This window comes from Leopardus geoffroyi, chromosome E2, assembly GCF_018350155.1.
Source record: "Leopardus geoffroyi isolate Oge1 chromosome E2, O.geoffroyi_Oge1_pat1.0, whole genome shotgun sequence".
Lineage (NCBI taxonomy): Eukaryota > Metazoa > Chordata > Mammalia > Carnivora > Felidae > Leopardus > Leopardus geoffroyi.
Window position 1 is genome coordinate 47,654,752 of NC_059335.1, and position 16,234 is coordinate 47,670,985.

General features: G+C 39.0%; 1 protein-coding gene across 4 annotated transcripts in view; it reads left to right on the top strand.

Moving 5' to 3' along the window:
- The window catches only part of PHLPP2 (PH domain and leucine rich repeat protein phosphatase 2), a 79,966-nt gene that overhangs the window by 26,603 nt on the left and 37,129 nt on the right, over nt 1–16,234 (top strand). For 3 of the 4 annotated variants that reach the window (XM_045443394.1, XM_045443395.1, XM_045443396.1), the window contains exon 4: nt 7,292–7,482. In XM_045443394.1, coding sequence (XP_045299350.1) covers nt 7,292–7,482 — 191 coding nt within the window. Of the gene's footprint in view, nt 1–7,291; nt 7,483–13,921; nt 14,027–16,234 lie in introns of those variants that run through there. The other variant, XM_045443397.1, reaches the window with a different exon arrangement.

The following is a 16,234-nucleotide window of genomic DNA, read 5'->3' on the forward strand; positions in this document are numbered from 1 at the left end:
TTGTTTAATTCCCCTCCTCTATGCTGAATGCTTTATCAAGTGCTGAGTGCTCTGTTTCCTTGCTTCGTGTAATCCTTATAGTCCCATATGGAGATGTTACTATTCCAGAGAGGCTATAACTTGCCCCAAATAGCAGAGCCAGGAAGCAGATAAATCTGTTTGCTTCTAAATCTCACCCTTTTAACTTCTAAGATACTCCACCATTTAGTTTTTGGAGAGAGAGTTTAGAGGAGTATGAGGAATCCATAAAATGAGACCTGGGAAGGATTAGGAGTCATCTCATTCAACTCCTTCGTCTTAATCTCAGGAAACTAAGGTCTGAAGATGTAAGAGGATTTGTTGGGGATCATGAAACCCAAGGATGGAATTGCTTTAGCCACCACTGCTTTGCCAAGTTTTCTAGCGCAGTACTTCAAGTAGTTTTCTGTGTTGTATGGGAGCCTATTGCAAGTTTGAAATTTGTTCTGAGCTTTCCTATTTTGTTCTTTAAATGTAAGTAAATATTTTATTTTTACCTCCCAACCTCTTAACCAGTGTTTATTTGTTTAACTTTTTATTTGGAGCTAACTTTAGATTTTCAGAACAGTTGGAGGGATAGCACAGGGACCTCCTGCAATCCTTCATGCAGTCATTTGAATTGTTCCCATATAAATAGTGCTTCCATTTTCTCTGGCTTCTCTCAAGACTTTTTCTTTGTCTTTAATTTTCAGCAGTTTGACGATGTAGTATCTGGGCTTGAATGTATTTGGGTTTGGGGTTCACTAGACTTCTTGAATCTATAAGTTTGTATTTCACTTGGGGAGTTTTCCCCTATTTCTTCAAATAATTTTTTAGCATTGCACTCTTCTCTTCCTTTGGCTCTCTATCCCTCCGTTGAATTTTCATTTTTGGCATGCTGCTTGGGAACACATCCCCATTTGTATACCTCAAGGGTGAGTCCAGGGGTTCATAGGGAACTTTATGGGGTCATTTTCCAGAGCTCCAATCTCTTTGTGATTTCCTGGGACTTTATTTAACTTGCCCTCTAGGGCATTTCCTACAACTGCATCCACACGGCCCGGCCCCCAATGAGACCAAAATTCAACAGGTTTTCCATCCGCTGTTTTGGGACTGCAGATCTTCCAATCACAGAAGGAAGTTCACACACCTCAAAGTTATAGGTGCCTGTGTTCCCCACTGTTGCAGCCACTCCTGGAGGCTGGGACTTGAGAAAATGAAGTAAAGGTGGAGGAAGGGAAAATGAGGGATTTCTCCCACTCTCTCTGAGTGTTCGCAGACCCTTTTAACCCTCCTCAAGGCAGAGCTTTCCACACCAATGCCTACTTCTGGATCTTGGGCTTTCTCGAGTCCTGAGCTGGGAGATGTCAGAGATGGAAAAATGATAAACTTACTACACTACTGCTTAACTTACTACTGCTTAGGTTGTGTTTGTAATTATGTTCTTTTTCCCTAATCTGCCTGCTACTGTTTACTTTTTGGGGTCCTCATATAGCGGCTCCGTGCATTCTGTCCAGGTTTTATAGGTGTATTTAGTGGGAAAGAGAGGGCTGGGGTGTGCTTTCTCCATCTTACTTAGACTCTGTATGATTTCTTTTTTAATAATTTTTTTGTCTGAGTATCATTGTGATCTCATGGGCTTGTGTATATTTGTTGTGACTCATTTTGGCCATTACTGGTTGTTTTTTTGTTGTTGCTCAGTTTCTTCCTCGTGGGAGCTTTTCACATTGGCTTTTGTCCTTCCAACATGACCCCAGTTTTTGATACACCCTGGATTTCCCATTAAGTTCTGGCACAGCAAGATGTCCTAAGTTCATCTTTTCATTGTCTGAATCAGACCAGGAATAGACTTTTTCTAAGGACTCCTGGTTCATATTAATGAAAAATGATATTGAGAGATTATACTCTGGGCAGTAGAAGAACTCACTGCTACAGGGCTGCCCTTGATCGTTTTTTTTTTAGCAACTTTTTAAAATTATAAAAACAATCTACTTTCTTTATAGAACATTTGGAAGTATACATACATGAGGAAATGAAAATTATCCCTAATTTTCCACTTAGAATCTTGGCTTTTGAGATTGTAAAACAATTTTTTAATTAGAACTGTTACACATTCTGAATACTTATTAGAATTTTCTCATTCTGTTTTTTGTCACCTTTCAGAAGATCAGAGACTGGAGGCACTTTGGATGTCTAGCAAATACTCCAAAATTAATAATAAAACAGAATGTTGTTTCGTGTATAAATAACTTATCCAAAACAAAATTTAATGTTTCCTTCTCAGAGTGGTGGTGTATAGATTCAGGAGTTTTCTCTGTAATAAATAAAATAGAACTAAGGCAAAGAAAGAAGAGACTCAGAATTATCTATCAATTGTTAAAACATCTGTTTCATGTAAACTTGTAAAAAGATCATTAGGCAATTTGGAAGCCTGTTAAACTATTATAAAGTCCCATTTTTACATAATTTAGCCAACTTTGTAGTAGGTGATGCTGTTAACCGAGATGGGGAATCTAAAATCAATTAGCATTTTGGGGCGAATCATGAGATTTAAAAAACAAAAACAGTTTTATTGAGATATAATTCACATACCATAAAATTCACCCTTTAAAAGTGCTTTTTAATATATTCAGCGCTTTTGAGTATATATAGAGAGTTATGCAGCCATCACCACAGTCTAATTTTAGAATGTTTTCATCACTATAAAATGAGACCCCATATCCATTAGCAGTTATTCTCCATTCCCACTTCCAGTGCACCTAGCATCCACGAGTCTACTTTCTGTCTTTATGGATTTGCCTATTCTAAACAATTCATAGAAGTGGAATCATATATACTTGACTTTTTGTGACTGGCATCTTTTACTAAGCATAATGTTTTCAATTCTCACCCATGTTGTAGTATGTATCAGTACTTTGTTTCTTTTTATGGCCAAACAATATTCCATTGTATAGATGATGCCACATGTTGTTTATGCATTCATCAGTTGATGACATTTTGGTCATTTCTACTTTTGGGCTATTTTTGTGAACAAACATTTGGGTATAAGTATTTGTGTAGACATATGTTTTCACTTCTCTTGGATAAAGCTGTAGGAGCGGAATTGCTGGATCTTATGGTGACTCTATGTTTCAGCTTTTGAGGAACTACCAGACTGTTTTCCAAAGTGGCTGTACCATTTTATCATCACCCCAGCAATGTTAGTTTACATCCTTGCCAACACTTATCCAGTGTTTGTTTTTTTCGATGAACTCGTATCTTCTTGTGGTTTCGATTTGCATTTATCTAGTAACTAATGAGATTGAGCATCTTTTTATGTGCTTGTTGGCCTTTTATATATCTTCTCTGAAGTAATACCTATTCAGATTCTTTGCCCATTTTTTAATTGTGCTACTTGTCTTTATTGCGGAATTGTAACAGTTCTTTGTTCTGGGTACAGGTCTCTTATTTGGTATACGATTGGCAAATATTCTTTCCTGTTTTGTGAGTCATCTTTTTAATTTCTTGATGGTGTTTATAGAAGCACAACGGTTTTTTTTTTTTTTGTTTTTGGATGAAGTCCGTTTATCTCTATTTTCATTTTTGTCATTTATACTTTGTTTTAAATCTTTTTTTAAAGTTTATTTATTTATTCTGAGAGAGAAAGTGTGGAGGGATGGGTTGAGAGAGAGGGAGAGGGAGAGAGAGAGAGAGAGAGAGAAAGCCAATCAAGCTCTGCACTGTCAGAGTCCGATGTGGGGCTTGAACCCACAAATCTCGAGATTGTGACCTGAACCGAAATCAAGAGTCGGACGCTTAATCAGCTGAGCCACCCAGGTGCCCCTGTCACTTATACTCTTGTGTTGATACTTAAGAAACCTTTGCCTGGGGCGCCTGGAGTGGCTCAGTTGGTTAAGCGTCTGACTTCAGCTCAGATCATGATCTCGCGGTCTGTTAGTTTGAGCCCCATATCAGGCTCTGTGCTGACAGTTCAAAGTCTGGAGCCTGCTTCAGATTCTGTGTCTCCCCCTCTCTCTGCCCCTCCCATGCTCATGCTCTGTCTCTCTCTGTCTCTCAGTAATAAACATTAAAAAAAAAAGAAAGAAACCTTTGCCTAATCTAAGGTCACAAAATTTATTCCAGTGTTTTAGTTTTAGTTCTTACGTTTAGGTCTACAATCCATTTTGAATTAATTTTTGTGCATGGTGTGAGGTTAGGGATCTGACTTTATTCTTTTGCCTGTGGTTATCCAGTTCCAGCACCATTTGTTGACAAGATTGTTTTTTTCCTATTGAGTTATCTTGGCACCCTGCTCAAAAATCAGTTGTCCATAAGTGTAGGTGTTTATTTGTGAATCCTATTACAATGCTGTATGTCTATCCTTATGTCAGTACTGTACTTTTTTTTTTTTTTTAAGTAATCTCTGCACTCAACCTGGGGCTCAAACTCATGACCCCGAGATTGAGAGTTGGATGCTCTTACCAACTGAACCAGCCAGGCACCCCAAGTACTATACTTCCAATTTTGTTCTTTTTGAAGATTGTTTTGGCTATTCTGAGTCCACTGTATTTCTATGTGAATTTTAGGATCAGTTTGTCAGTTTCTTCCATGAAAGCAGCTGGAATTTTAATAGGGATTACATTGCTGTAAATCAGTTTGGGGAGTTTTGCCATCTTAACAATATTTAAGTCTTCCAGCTCATGAATATTGGAAGTCTTCCATTTATTTAGGTTTCTTTTCATTTCCTTCAACTATATTATTTAGTTTCACTGTACAAGTTATGCACTATTCTTTTTGATGCAGTTAGTTTCTTTTTATTTATTTACTTTTATTTTATAGAGAGAGCGCACAAGCAGGGAAGAAGGGCAGAGGGAGGTAGGGAGGGAGAGAGAACCTTAAGCAGGCTCCATGTTCAGCACAGAGCTTGACACAGGGCTTGAACTCATGATCCTGAGCTCATGATCTAAGCTGAGATCAAGAGTTGGATGCTTAACCGACTGAGCCACCCCGGTGCCCCAGATGCAATTCGTTTCTTAATTTTACTTTTGAACTGTTTATTCCTTGTGCATAGAAATACAATTTATTTTTTAAAAATTTTTTTATCCTGCAACCTTGCTGAAATCATTTGTTGGTTATAATTGTCTTTTTAGTGGCACACTTAGGAATTTCTGTATACAAGATCATATCATATCAAATAAAGATAGTTTTATTTCTTTCTTTCCAGTCTGATCCTGGAAATTTGAGGTAAATGGGAACATCTGTTGGACATGACCAGCAGACAGTTTGATATGTGAGATTAGAACCAAGGGAAGGGAAGATTGGGACAGGAGATAGAAATTTGAGGGCCATTATCATCATATGAATAGTACAATTTGGAGGCTGGAAGCAAGATTGAAGTAAATTGAGTAAATAGGAGGTGAGGTAACAGAGATAGCTAATAAAGAGGCACAAATGAGAAGAAAAGAGCCTCAACAGGGTAAACTTAGAGTTTGTCAAAATATATTTTGTGGGCCATCTGCATTTAAACTACTTGGAATAGATGTTAAAAAATACATTTTCTGGGGCGTCTGAGTGGCTCATTCAGTTTAGTGTGACTCTTGATTTCAGCTTAAGTCATGATCCCAAGGTCTTGGGATTGAGCCCTGTGTTGGGCTCCACACTGAGCCTGAAGCCTGCTTGTTTCTCTCTCTCCCCGCCTCTGCTCTTCTCCCCAGCTTGTGGTCTGTCTCAAACACAAAACCAAAAAGACATTTTCCTGTGTTAAATCCTAGGCCGTACAAATCAGACACTCTGTGAATGGGTCTCAGCGTCCTTCAGTTTAAACTGTTGTCACATAATAACTCTGGGGCACACAGAAATGGGAGAATCGCTGAACTGAAGGAATTCTACAGTTGAGACTGAGAGGGTATGGGAGAAAACTTGAATGCTTTTGTAGCTTTGAAAAGAACAATAAGGAGGGTGGAGCTGAAGACTGAGAAGAGAGAAGAGAAATTCTCGGAGAAAGGTGGGGTTTAGAATATAGATGAAAGGCCTGGCCTCACATAGAAGGAGAAATGGCTCTCGGGTAGGGCTAGTGTTAGCATACAAAGTTTGAGACCTTTTTTTTTTTTTAAATGTTTTTATTTATTTTTAAGAGAGACAGAGATAGAGACAGAGACAGAGCACAAGCTGGGGAGAGGCAGAGAGAGAGGGAGACACAGAATCCGAAGCAAGCTCCAGGCTGTGAGCTGTCAACACAGAGCCCGACGCAGGGCTCGAACCCATGAACTGTAAGATCATGACCTCAGATTGACCTCAGGCCCCATTTCCTCAGATTATATGTGGGAAACACATAGTTAAAGGGGCATGATGCACAGGTTCCATAATCAATTGTGTAATAATATCAGGTACGGTCTAATTTTCTCTATTCCCACTTTATTGCTCTTTGCAATATCTCATACTAGTGCTGCTCCTGTTCGTTCCTCTGTAGAGTTACTTGTCTGTTTTTAGCTGTGCTTTAATCAACAACCTGTCTGCTCTCATAATGTGCTGTTTTGTGCACTATATCTCAGCCTTACGAAGATTTCTGTTGGGGAGGGAGCATACTAAAAAAGAAAGATCTTGTATGATATGAGCTTCTGCTACCGTGATTGGGATAGTTGACTGAAATATCAGCCCTAAGCTTTTCTGCACAAGAAGCAGGAAAATGGAGCAATGTGTACAGAAGTAGAGTGCTTCCATAGTTATTTATTTCTTCCTTCTAGAATAGACTCGTCTCAACAGTAGTGGCTGTCATTTACTCAGTACTTCTTTTGTTACCTAAAACTATGCTCCGTACTTTAAATTAATTATCTTAATTTTTTCATAATGAAATTCTAAAGATAAGTAGTATTAAGATCCAAACTGTATAAATGAGGAAAGTTAATCTCAGTGAAATTAAGTAGTTCAAAGAAACAAAAGTAAGTGGCAGAACGAGGATTTGAACTCTGGTTTACGTGTCTGGCCCCCAGGTCTATGATCTTAGTCACTTTGCCATTTTGCTTTTCTCTGTGTTCATGGGAAATAGGACTGTGTTAGAAGAATTAATAATGGCATCCAAAATAAAATCTTGTTCTTAGCCCCAAATTCACAGTACTCCCATTGTATAACTTCAGTGATGGGTAACATTTTATGACTGAGATCTTATTTTGTAATACTTATACTGCTTGGTCACTTAAATCTGTAAACAAGGTTGCTGTGTATTGACACACAATACTTTCTTTTTCCCTTATAGTAGTCTTATACTAGTTTAATTGTGACTTCTGAATTTTTTTCTTTCGTTTTGTTTTCTTTTCAGAAAAACCATGCCAGATGGATCATCTGGATCGAATCCTTCTGTCTGGTATCTATAATGTACGCAAGGGAAAGACCCAGCTGCATAAGTGGGCTGAACGCCTAGTTGTTCTCTGTGGTACCTGCCTCATTGTTTCCTCAGTAAAAGATTGTCAAACTGGAAAGATGCACATTTTGCCTTTGGTTGGGGGAAAGGTAAGACTCGTAAAAATGGAATTATTCTTCTTTTGTTTGATCTTCTTCATTAAAATCACATATGCTTTTCAGCACTTTCCTCACATCTTTTTATTTTTTTATTTTTATTTTATTTTTTTTGAAGATTTATTTATTTAGCTAATTTCCACACCCAACATGGGGCTTGAACTCATGACCCCAAGATCAAGAGTTGCATGCTCTACTAACTGAGCTAGCCAAGCGCCCCTCCCCACATCATTTTAAAGAAGCAAGTATGAGCATGTGTAAAGATTACACTGTAGAGGCATCTGGGTGGCTCAGTTGGTTGAGCATCTGTCTGACTCTTGATTTCGGCTCAGGTCATGATCCCAGGGTCATGGGATTGAGTCCCCTCTTGGGCTCTGTGCTCAGCATGGAGCCTGCTTAAGATTCCCTCTCTCCGTCCGTCCCTCTCTCCTGCTTACACTCATGCTCTCTCAAATTAAAATTTAAAAATTAAAATTAAAAAAGTGCAATTGCACTATATCCAAGGGATACAGGTGTGCTATTTTGAAGGGGCACATGCACCCCAATGTTTTATAGCAGCACTATCAACAATAGTCAAAGTATAGAAAGAGCCCAAATGTCCATCAGCAGGTGAATGGATAAAGAAGATGTGGTGTACACACACACACACACACACACACACACACACACACACAATGGAGTATGACTCGGCAATCAAAAAGAATGAAATCCTGCCATTTGCAACCATGTGGATGGAGCTAGAGGTATTATGCTAAGCAAAATTAGCTAGTCAGAGAAAGACAGATATCACGTATGACTTCACTCATATGTGGAATTTAAGATACAAAACAGATGGACATAAGGGAAGAGAAGCAAAAATAATACAGAAACAGGGAGGGGAACAAAACATAAGAGACTTTTTTTTTTTTTTTTTTAATTTTTTTAATGTTTATTTATTACTGAGAGACAGACAGAGCATGAGCAGGGGAGGGGTAGAGAGAGGTAGAATCTGAAGCAGGCTCCAGGGTTTTTGGAGCCTGATGCAGGGCTCTATGTTGCTTTGTTTTTGTTTTTTGTAAATTCTGTAGGATTTTCTTTTCTTTTTTTTTAAATGTTTATTTTTGAGATGGAGAGAGACAGAGCATGAGCGGGGGAGGGGCAGAGAGTGGAGGAGACACAGAATCTGAAGCAGGTTCCAGGCTATGAGCTGTCAGCACAGAGCCCGACACTCTGGGCTCGAACCCACAAACTGTGAGATCGTGACCTGAGCCAAAGTCGGACACCTAACCAACTGAGCCACCCAGGCGCCCCAGGAGACTCTTAAATACAGAGAACAAACTGAGGGTTGCTGGAGGGGTTGTGCCGCGGGGTGGGCTAAATGGGTAAGGGGCATTAGGGAGGACACTTGTTTGGATGAGCACTGGATGTTATACGTAGTGGATGAATCACTGAAATCTACTACTGAAATGATTATAGCACTATATGCTAACTTGGATGTGAATTTAAAAGTTTAAAAAAATTAAATAAATAAACAAATATTAAAAAAATTAAAATTAAAACTAAAAAAATTAAAACTAAGAAAATTAAATTAAAAAAAATTTTTTTAAAGATTGCATTACAGGGGCGCCTGGGTGGCTTGGTCGGTTAAAGCGTCCGACTTCGGCTCATGTCATAATCTCACGGTCCGTGAGTTCGAGCCCCGCGTCGGGCTCTGTGCTGACAGCTCAGAGCCTGGAGCCTGTTTCGGATTCTGTGTCTCCCTCTCTCTCTGCCCCTCCCCTGTTCATGCTCTGTCTCTCTCTGTCTCAAAAATAAGTAAACGTTAAAAAAAAATTAAAAAAAAAAGACTGCATTACAACGTTGTTTTTTAGAGTTGTTAGGTCTGGAAGAAACCTACTCAGCCTAATTTAAGCATAAAACTGGTTTATTTACATCACAGATTCTCTGGGAGGTCAAAAGGTATCCATACCACAAATTTCTTTTCTTCTTTTCTTTTTTCTTTTCTTTTCTTTTCTTTTTTTCTTTTCTTTTTTTTTCTCTTCTCTTCTCTTCTCTTCTCTTCTCTTCTCTTCTCTTCTCTTTTTAAAATATTTGTTTATTTATTTTTGAGAGAGCACAAGCAGGGGAGGGCAGAGAGAGAAGGAGACACAGAATATGAAGCACACCCACGCTCTGACCTGTCAGCACAGAGCCTGACGTGGGGCTTGAACTCCAGAACTGTGAGATCATGAACTGAGCTGAAGTCAGACGCTCAACTGACTGAGCCACACAGGTGCCCCCATACCCCAAATTCTGCTGCAGAACCCATTTGTTGATGATACCTCTGCCTCCACTGCTAGGCACTGGGTGCTGCCATCGGTATCACCTGGGTAGATCGAGGATGCTGCCCTGCCAGCTTCCTGCCAGCATCCATTCCTTAAACAGATTGTCTCCAGCTTCTCCTTTTCCCTCATTTATACTAAAATTCAGAGTCTGGGATGGTCACAATCCCGTCTCCAGCAGCCAGGGAAGCACACTATTTCTTGTCTGTACTAGAGAATTCCCCACCCTGGGCAAGGAGTTCAGCTGCAAGTCCATCAGACTGACGGGTGACTGGAAACAGATATATTAACATTTATATGAAGCTATACCTCATTTTGTTTCTTTTATTTTTGATTTTGAATATCATAAAACAGTCTGAATTTGAGAGAGCTTTCAGACAAAACTTAGTGAATTCATGCGTTGAAACACCCAATCTGCTCCAGATACACAATACATCATCTATATATAGATAAAATATATATATTCAAAAGGTAAATATACAGTTTTAAATATACAATATTCAAAAGGCACATTTGGGCTTAGGAATGTAGAATAGAAGTGCATGTGGTGAAATGGTCTGAATCTGAGGGCCTGCTGGGTTCTGGGCCTGAAAGGTTGTGGCAGCCCAAATGAGTAGCTCCTCTAAGTATTTGGGTTTAAAAGTCCTCTACTTGTGAGGGGAACCTGGCCCAGGCTTAAGTAAGAGACGAGTGGTATTCTGCCCCTGAAGGACTGCTGGAAAAAACAAAAACAAAACAGCCCAAAGCTGCTGTTAACCACTGACTGGAACCAAGTCTTGTTGTCGCTATTGTCCTAGAGAGGTGGAGGGACCCATTTATGTGGCCCATAACCAGGAAATGAATAAGCTGCCACTAAATGAATGTGTATACTTCAGTATCAACCAGGAGGCAGAAACCTACCACTTAGCAATATAAGACCTGGTTCTGGTCTTGGGGGCTGAAGGACAGAATGAAGAAAATAGGTTAAAAAAAATGCCCCCCACCCACCAGAAAGGAAGAGAGAGAGAGAGAAAGAAAGGAAGGAAGAGAAAGAAAGAGAGAGGGAGGGAGGGTGGGAGGAAGGAAGGAAAGAAGGAAGAAGGAGGAAAGATGGAAGGAAGAAAGAAAAAAGAATACAACAAGGGAAAGTAAATTCAAAGGGAAGTTTTAAGAAATAAGAAACAATGATGAGTGCAGATACTGATAAAATACGGTGGTAAAGTTAATATTAATTGTAAGAAGTTTAAACTTTTTTTATATTTTAAATATAAATTTAAACTACTAAAGCTCAAACTACCCTGAGTGATATTTAAGATGTGGTGGTATGTTTAATAAGTAACATGTGATATAGTCTTGGAATAAGAGGATAGAAACACCAAATAATGTTCAACTTCATTAGAAAAAAAAGTGTGAATTAAAAAATTTTAAGGACAGCCACTAAAAAAAGTAAAGTGGGAAAGGGGCCTCTGGGTGGCTCAGTCAGTTAAGCATCGAACATAGGCTCAGGTCATGAATTCACAGTTCGTGGGTTGAAGCCCTGCATCAGGCTCTGTGCTGACAGCTCAGAGCCTGGAGCCTGCTTCAGATCTGTGTCTCCCTCTGTCTCTGTTCCTCCCCCACTTGCACTCTGTCTCTCTTTCTCACTCTCTCTCTCAAAAATAAAGGTTAAAAAAAAAAGTAGAGTGGAAAAAGAGAATATAAAAAGTTCTTTGATGCCGGGCGCCTAGGTGGCTCAGTCAGTTAAGCATCTGACTTCATTTCAGGTCATTATCTCACAGTTTGTGAGTTTGAGCCCCACATTGGGCTCTGCATTGACAGCTCAGAGCCTGGAGCCTACTTCAGATTTTATTTCCCTCTCTCTCTGCCTCTCCCCTGCTCGTGTTTTCTCTTTCTCAAAAACAAATATTAAAAAAAAAAAAAAAAAATTCTGTAATGCTAAAAGAAGACAGAAAAAGAGTGGAGAAAAAGGAACACAATGATTAGGATGGTAAATTATCACAAATTACAGTGATAGAGGGGTACCTGGGTGGCTAAGTCGGTTGAGTCCAACTTTGGCTCAGGTCATGATCTCACGGTTCATGGGTTTGAACCCCGCATCGGGCTTTGTGCTGATAGCTCAGAGCCTGAAGCCTGCTTCAGATTATTTGTCTTCTTTTCTCTCTGCTTCTCCCCCACTCATGCTCTGTCTCTCTCAAAAATAAATATTTATTTATTTTTTATTTTATTTTTTTAATTAAAAAAAAAATTTTTTTTTAATGATTATTTATTTTTGAGACAGAGAGAGACAGAGCATGAATGGGGGAGGGTCAGAGACAGGGAGACACAGAATCTAAAACGGGCTCCAGGCTCTGAGCTGTCAGTACAGAGCCCGACGCGGGGCTCGAACTCACGGACCGCGAGATCATGACCTGAGCCGAAGTCGGCCGCTTAACCAACTGAGCCACCCAGGCGCCCCTCAAAAATAAATATTTAAAAAAAACCCACAAATTTTAGTGATAGAAACATATCTAAATATATCAATATTCATAATAATTGTGATTGTTAGATTCTTATTTAAAATCTTAGTACTTGCTGTTTATTAGAGACGTACCTAACAATTAGAATGTTGAATGTGAAATGGTGGGAAAATTATGCTAGTCTAATAACAACCAAAAGAAAATCGGTGTGGTTATATTAACATCAGACAAAATACTTTTATGAAAGTTTATATGGAACAAGGACTTGTCTACAGGATATATAAAGAATTTTTACAACACAGTGATAGGAAGACAAATAACGTAGTAAAAAACTCAGCAAAAGATTGGAGCATATCCTTTACCAGTGAAGATATACACATGGCAAATAGACACATAAAAAGATTCTCACCATCCTTAGTCATTAGGGAAATGCAAATTAATATCACAGTGAGATACTGCACACCACTAGAATGACTAAAAATCAAAAGACTGATGAGTACCAGATTTAGCAAGATGAGGAACAACTGGAATGCTTATGTCATTGGTAGGAGTACAGTCTCTTTGGAAGATAGTTTTTTATTTCTTGTAAACTTAAACATATGTATATCAGATGACCCAGCTTTTCTCCCAGATATGGGGAAATGAACACATATCTTTACAAAGACTTGAAGTGAATGTTCGTCACAGCGTTATTCATAATTGTCAAAACTAGAAACAAGCCAAATGTTCATTGACTACTGGTGAATTGATAAACACAGGAGTTATGTCCACACAATGGAATACTAGTAAGCACTAAAAAGGAATGAACTGCCGACACTTTCCAAAACAAAGATCAGTCTCAAAAGCATTATTTTAAGTGAAATAAGCCAGGTACAAAAAGGTCTGTTTATTGTATGATTCTATCATATGAAATTCTAAAAAAAGACAACTATAGTGATAGAAAACAGGCACTTGCCTGGGTGCAGAGGGGAGGGGATTGATTACAGAAAAGCACAAAGGGAAGTATTGGGGGTGATGGGCTTATACAGCTGTATTCGTTTATAAAAGCTTATTAAATTATTCACTTAGAATCTGTGAAGTAAAAAAAATCACAAAGTTTATTAAAATTATATGTCAATAAAACTAATATCTAAAAAAAGACTTCAGTGCAAAAGAATTACTAGGTATAAAGAGGCTCATTCCAAAAGGATGAAAGGAACATTTCATGATGAATATAATAATTCTGAAGTTGTACATGTGTTATGATGTAGTCTTAATATATATAATGCAAAAATTAACATAATTAGATAAATTGACAAATTAACTTCCAGTGGGAGATTTACAATTGTTTCTCAATATTTGACATTATATAAAAAAAAAATTTGACATATGAGTATATTATTGTTCTGTGTCAAATATCCTGTGATAAAATATTTAAAAGATTATTCTGAAACAATCATTAATATCTATTCTTCATTTCAATAAGATCCTTTATTTTGACACAGACTCATTCACTTGCCTTGATTTATTACTAATAAAAAGCGGTCCTATTGTGATCATTGCAATTGAATGTTATGAATATTATGTAATTTTATTTGGATCTTTTTAATATGATTCTCTTTCGCTTAAAGTATTATCATGTTTCTGCCATTGGATTCAGTCTTTACTTGGCACCAGAAACCTAATGATTTACGAGTATAATTTGGAAGTTCCCAGCTGACTCACCAAGATTCAGTACCTATGACATATCAAAATAACATGTCAGAGAAAGATATAAGTGGTTTCATAACTACAAAGGCTTTATCTTCTTCAAAGCTATGTGAGGTGGGTTGTTGGAGTTTTGGGGGAGAATTGCTTTGATGAGAACTGCTGTTGTGCAGTGAATCTTTATTACCACCCCAAATGGGAACAGAGAAGGTTTCTGCCTGTTTCCTCAACCCTAGTGAAAGAGGTTTCAACAGGACTCAAGAGAGCTTGATACGGATCCCCTACAGTAAGGGAAACATAGTGGACTGGTGTCCTGCCTTCTGACCAAGGAGTCTTGAGGACAAGAGATGAGTTACCAATGGAGCCAGGTAGCTTAAGAGCCTGACTCATGCATTGGGATCATCATGTGCTCCTTGGGTTTGTTAGTATGTGACCCAGAAGGGTTGAGAGAAAGTGAGAACCAGTGGGTGGATAGGTGGAAAAATGGATGAGTGGGTGGATTCTCTTAGATCTTGTCTAGCAGGGCCACCCAGAGGGGCAAATAGGCTTCCCTGGAGGACAGGCTGTAAATGGACCACCAGATTCCTTCATGTCTGGGAGGGCATAGTCAACTACTGGAATAATATGCATTAGCCAGGTCAAGGGATCTGTAACTAAGAAGTCATCCATTGTTTGGCTTGAGGTGGGGGTAACCAAAAGAATCCTTAAAAGGCCCCATTGAGGAAAAACCTCCCTTTAAAATCTCCTAGGCCTGGAGACTGCAAAGTCAGGTTATGACTCTGCTTGTCTAGTAAGAACCTTTGAGCTTTTATCTTTCCTGTCCTTCTTATCTACTTCAACCCTGGAGGGGGTAAAAAATGGCATCTAGTCCAGTACTTAGTAGGTAAGGAAAGAGAGTCCAAAAAGCAGGCCAGGGCACCCTTTGTAGGCAGGCAGCTACCTCCATTGTGCCCCAGGATAGGGGAAGGGTTGGAACTGTCGTATCTTTGCAGTGGAAACATTGGCTCTTATCCTGTGGGTCTAGAGACTCTCCTGTTGCGAAACATGGGATGCTTTCTTGCATCACAGGCACTTGTACTTGCTCTTGCCCTGCATGGAATGCTCCTCCCCCAGGAGGTTTTCATGCTTTGACCCCCTTAGGGTCTTTGCTCACATGTTACCTCAGCCGAGTCCTTCCTTTACTGACCTGTTCATAACTCAGACCACCCACCCTGTCCTCCAAGCTTTTCCCCTGCTTTATTTTTCTTGATGTTACATCTTACATATTATATCATGCTATGCTATGTCACCTATGTCATGCTCTGCTATTTTGGTGTTAGAGTGTCTTTCCGCAAGTCTAAACCCCACTGAGAGTAGGCGCTTTGTTGTTTTCTCCTCTGCTTGTCCCAGCATGCAGAACAGTAGAATGTATTTATTCAGCTAATATTTCATTACCAAATTGAGACTGGGTTGTGACTTAAAGAATAATTAATACATTTACTTATGATTATGCCCGAGTCCTATTCCTTCAACATAGTTGCTGAATAAGTTATTCCTTTGCTTTATTTTTATTTTTTTATTAAAAAAAAGTTTTTTTTTAAACGTTTATTTATTTTTGAGACAGAGAGAGACAGAGCATGAACGGGGGAGGATCAGAGAGAGAGGGAGACACAGAATCTGAAACAGGCTCCAGGCTCTGAGCTGTCAGCACAGAGCCCGACGCGGGGCTCGAACTCACGGACCGTGAGATCATGACCTGAGCCGAAGTCGGACGCTTAACCGACTGAGCCACCCAGGCGCCCCTCCTTTGCTTTTTTTAAACAGCTTGATTGAGATTTAATTCATGTACCATATAATTCACCCATATAAAGTGTACAGTTCAGTGGCTTTTAGTGTATTCACTGTTTTGTGACCATCACCACATCACCCTGAAAAGAAACCCTGCACTACTTAGCCATCATCTCCCCATTTCTTCCCTAGTCCTGGGCACCTACTAATCTACTTTCTGTCTGTACAGATTTGCTGATTCTGAAGACTTCATGTAAACGGAATCATACAGTATATGGTTGTGACTTTCACTTCACATAGTCTTTTCAAGGTTCATATAGTGTGCAGCAATATCTTCTGTTTATGGCTAAATAATATTCCACTGAAATATACCACATTCAGTGTTTATACGCATACCTGTTGATGGATGGACATTTAGGTTGTTTCTCCTTTTGGGCTATTATGAATAGTGCTGCTCTAATTCATGTGTAAGTTTTTGTATAAATGTATGTTTTGAGTTCTCTTGAGTGTATATGTAGGAGTGGAATTGCTGGGCCACGTGGTAACTCTATGTTCAAC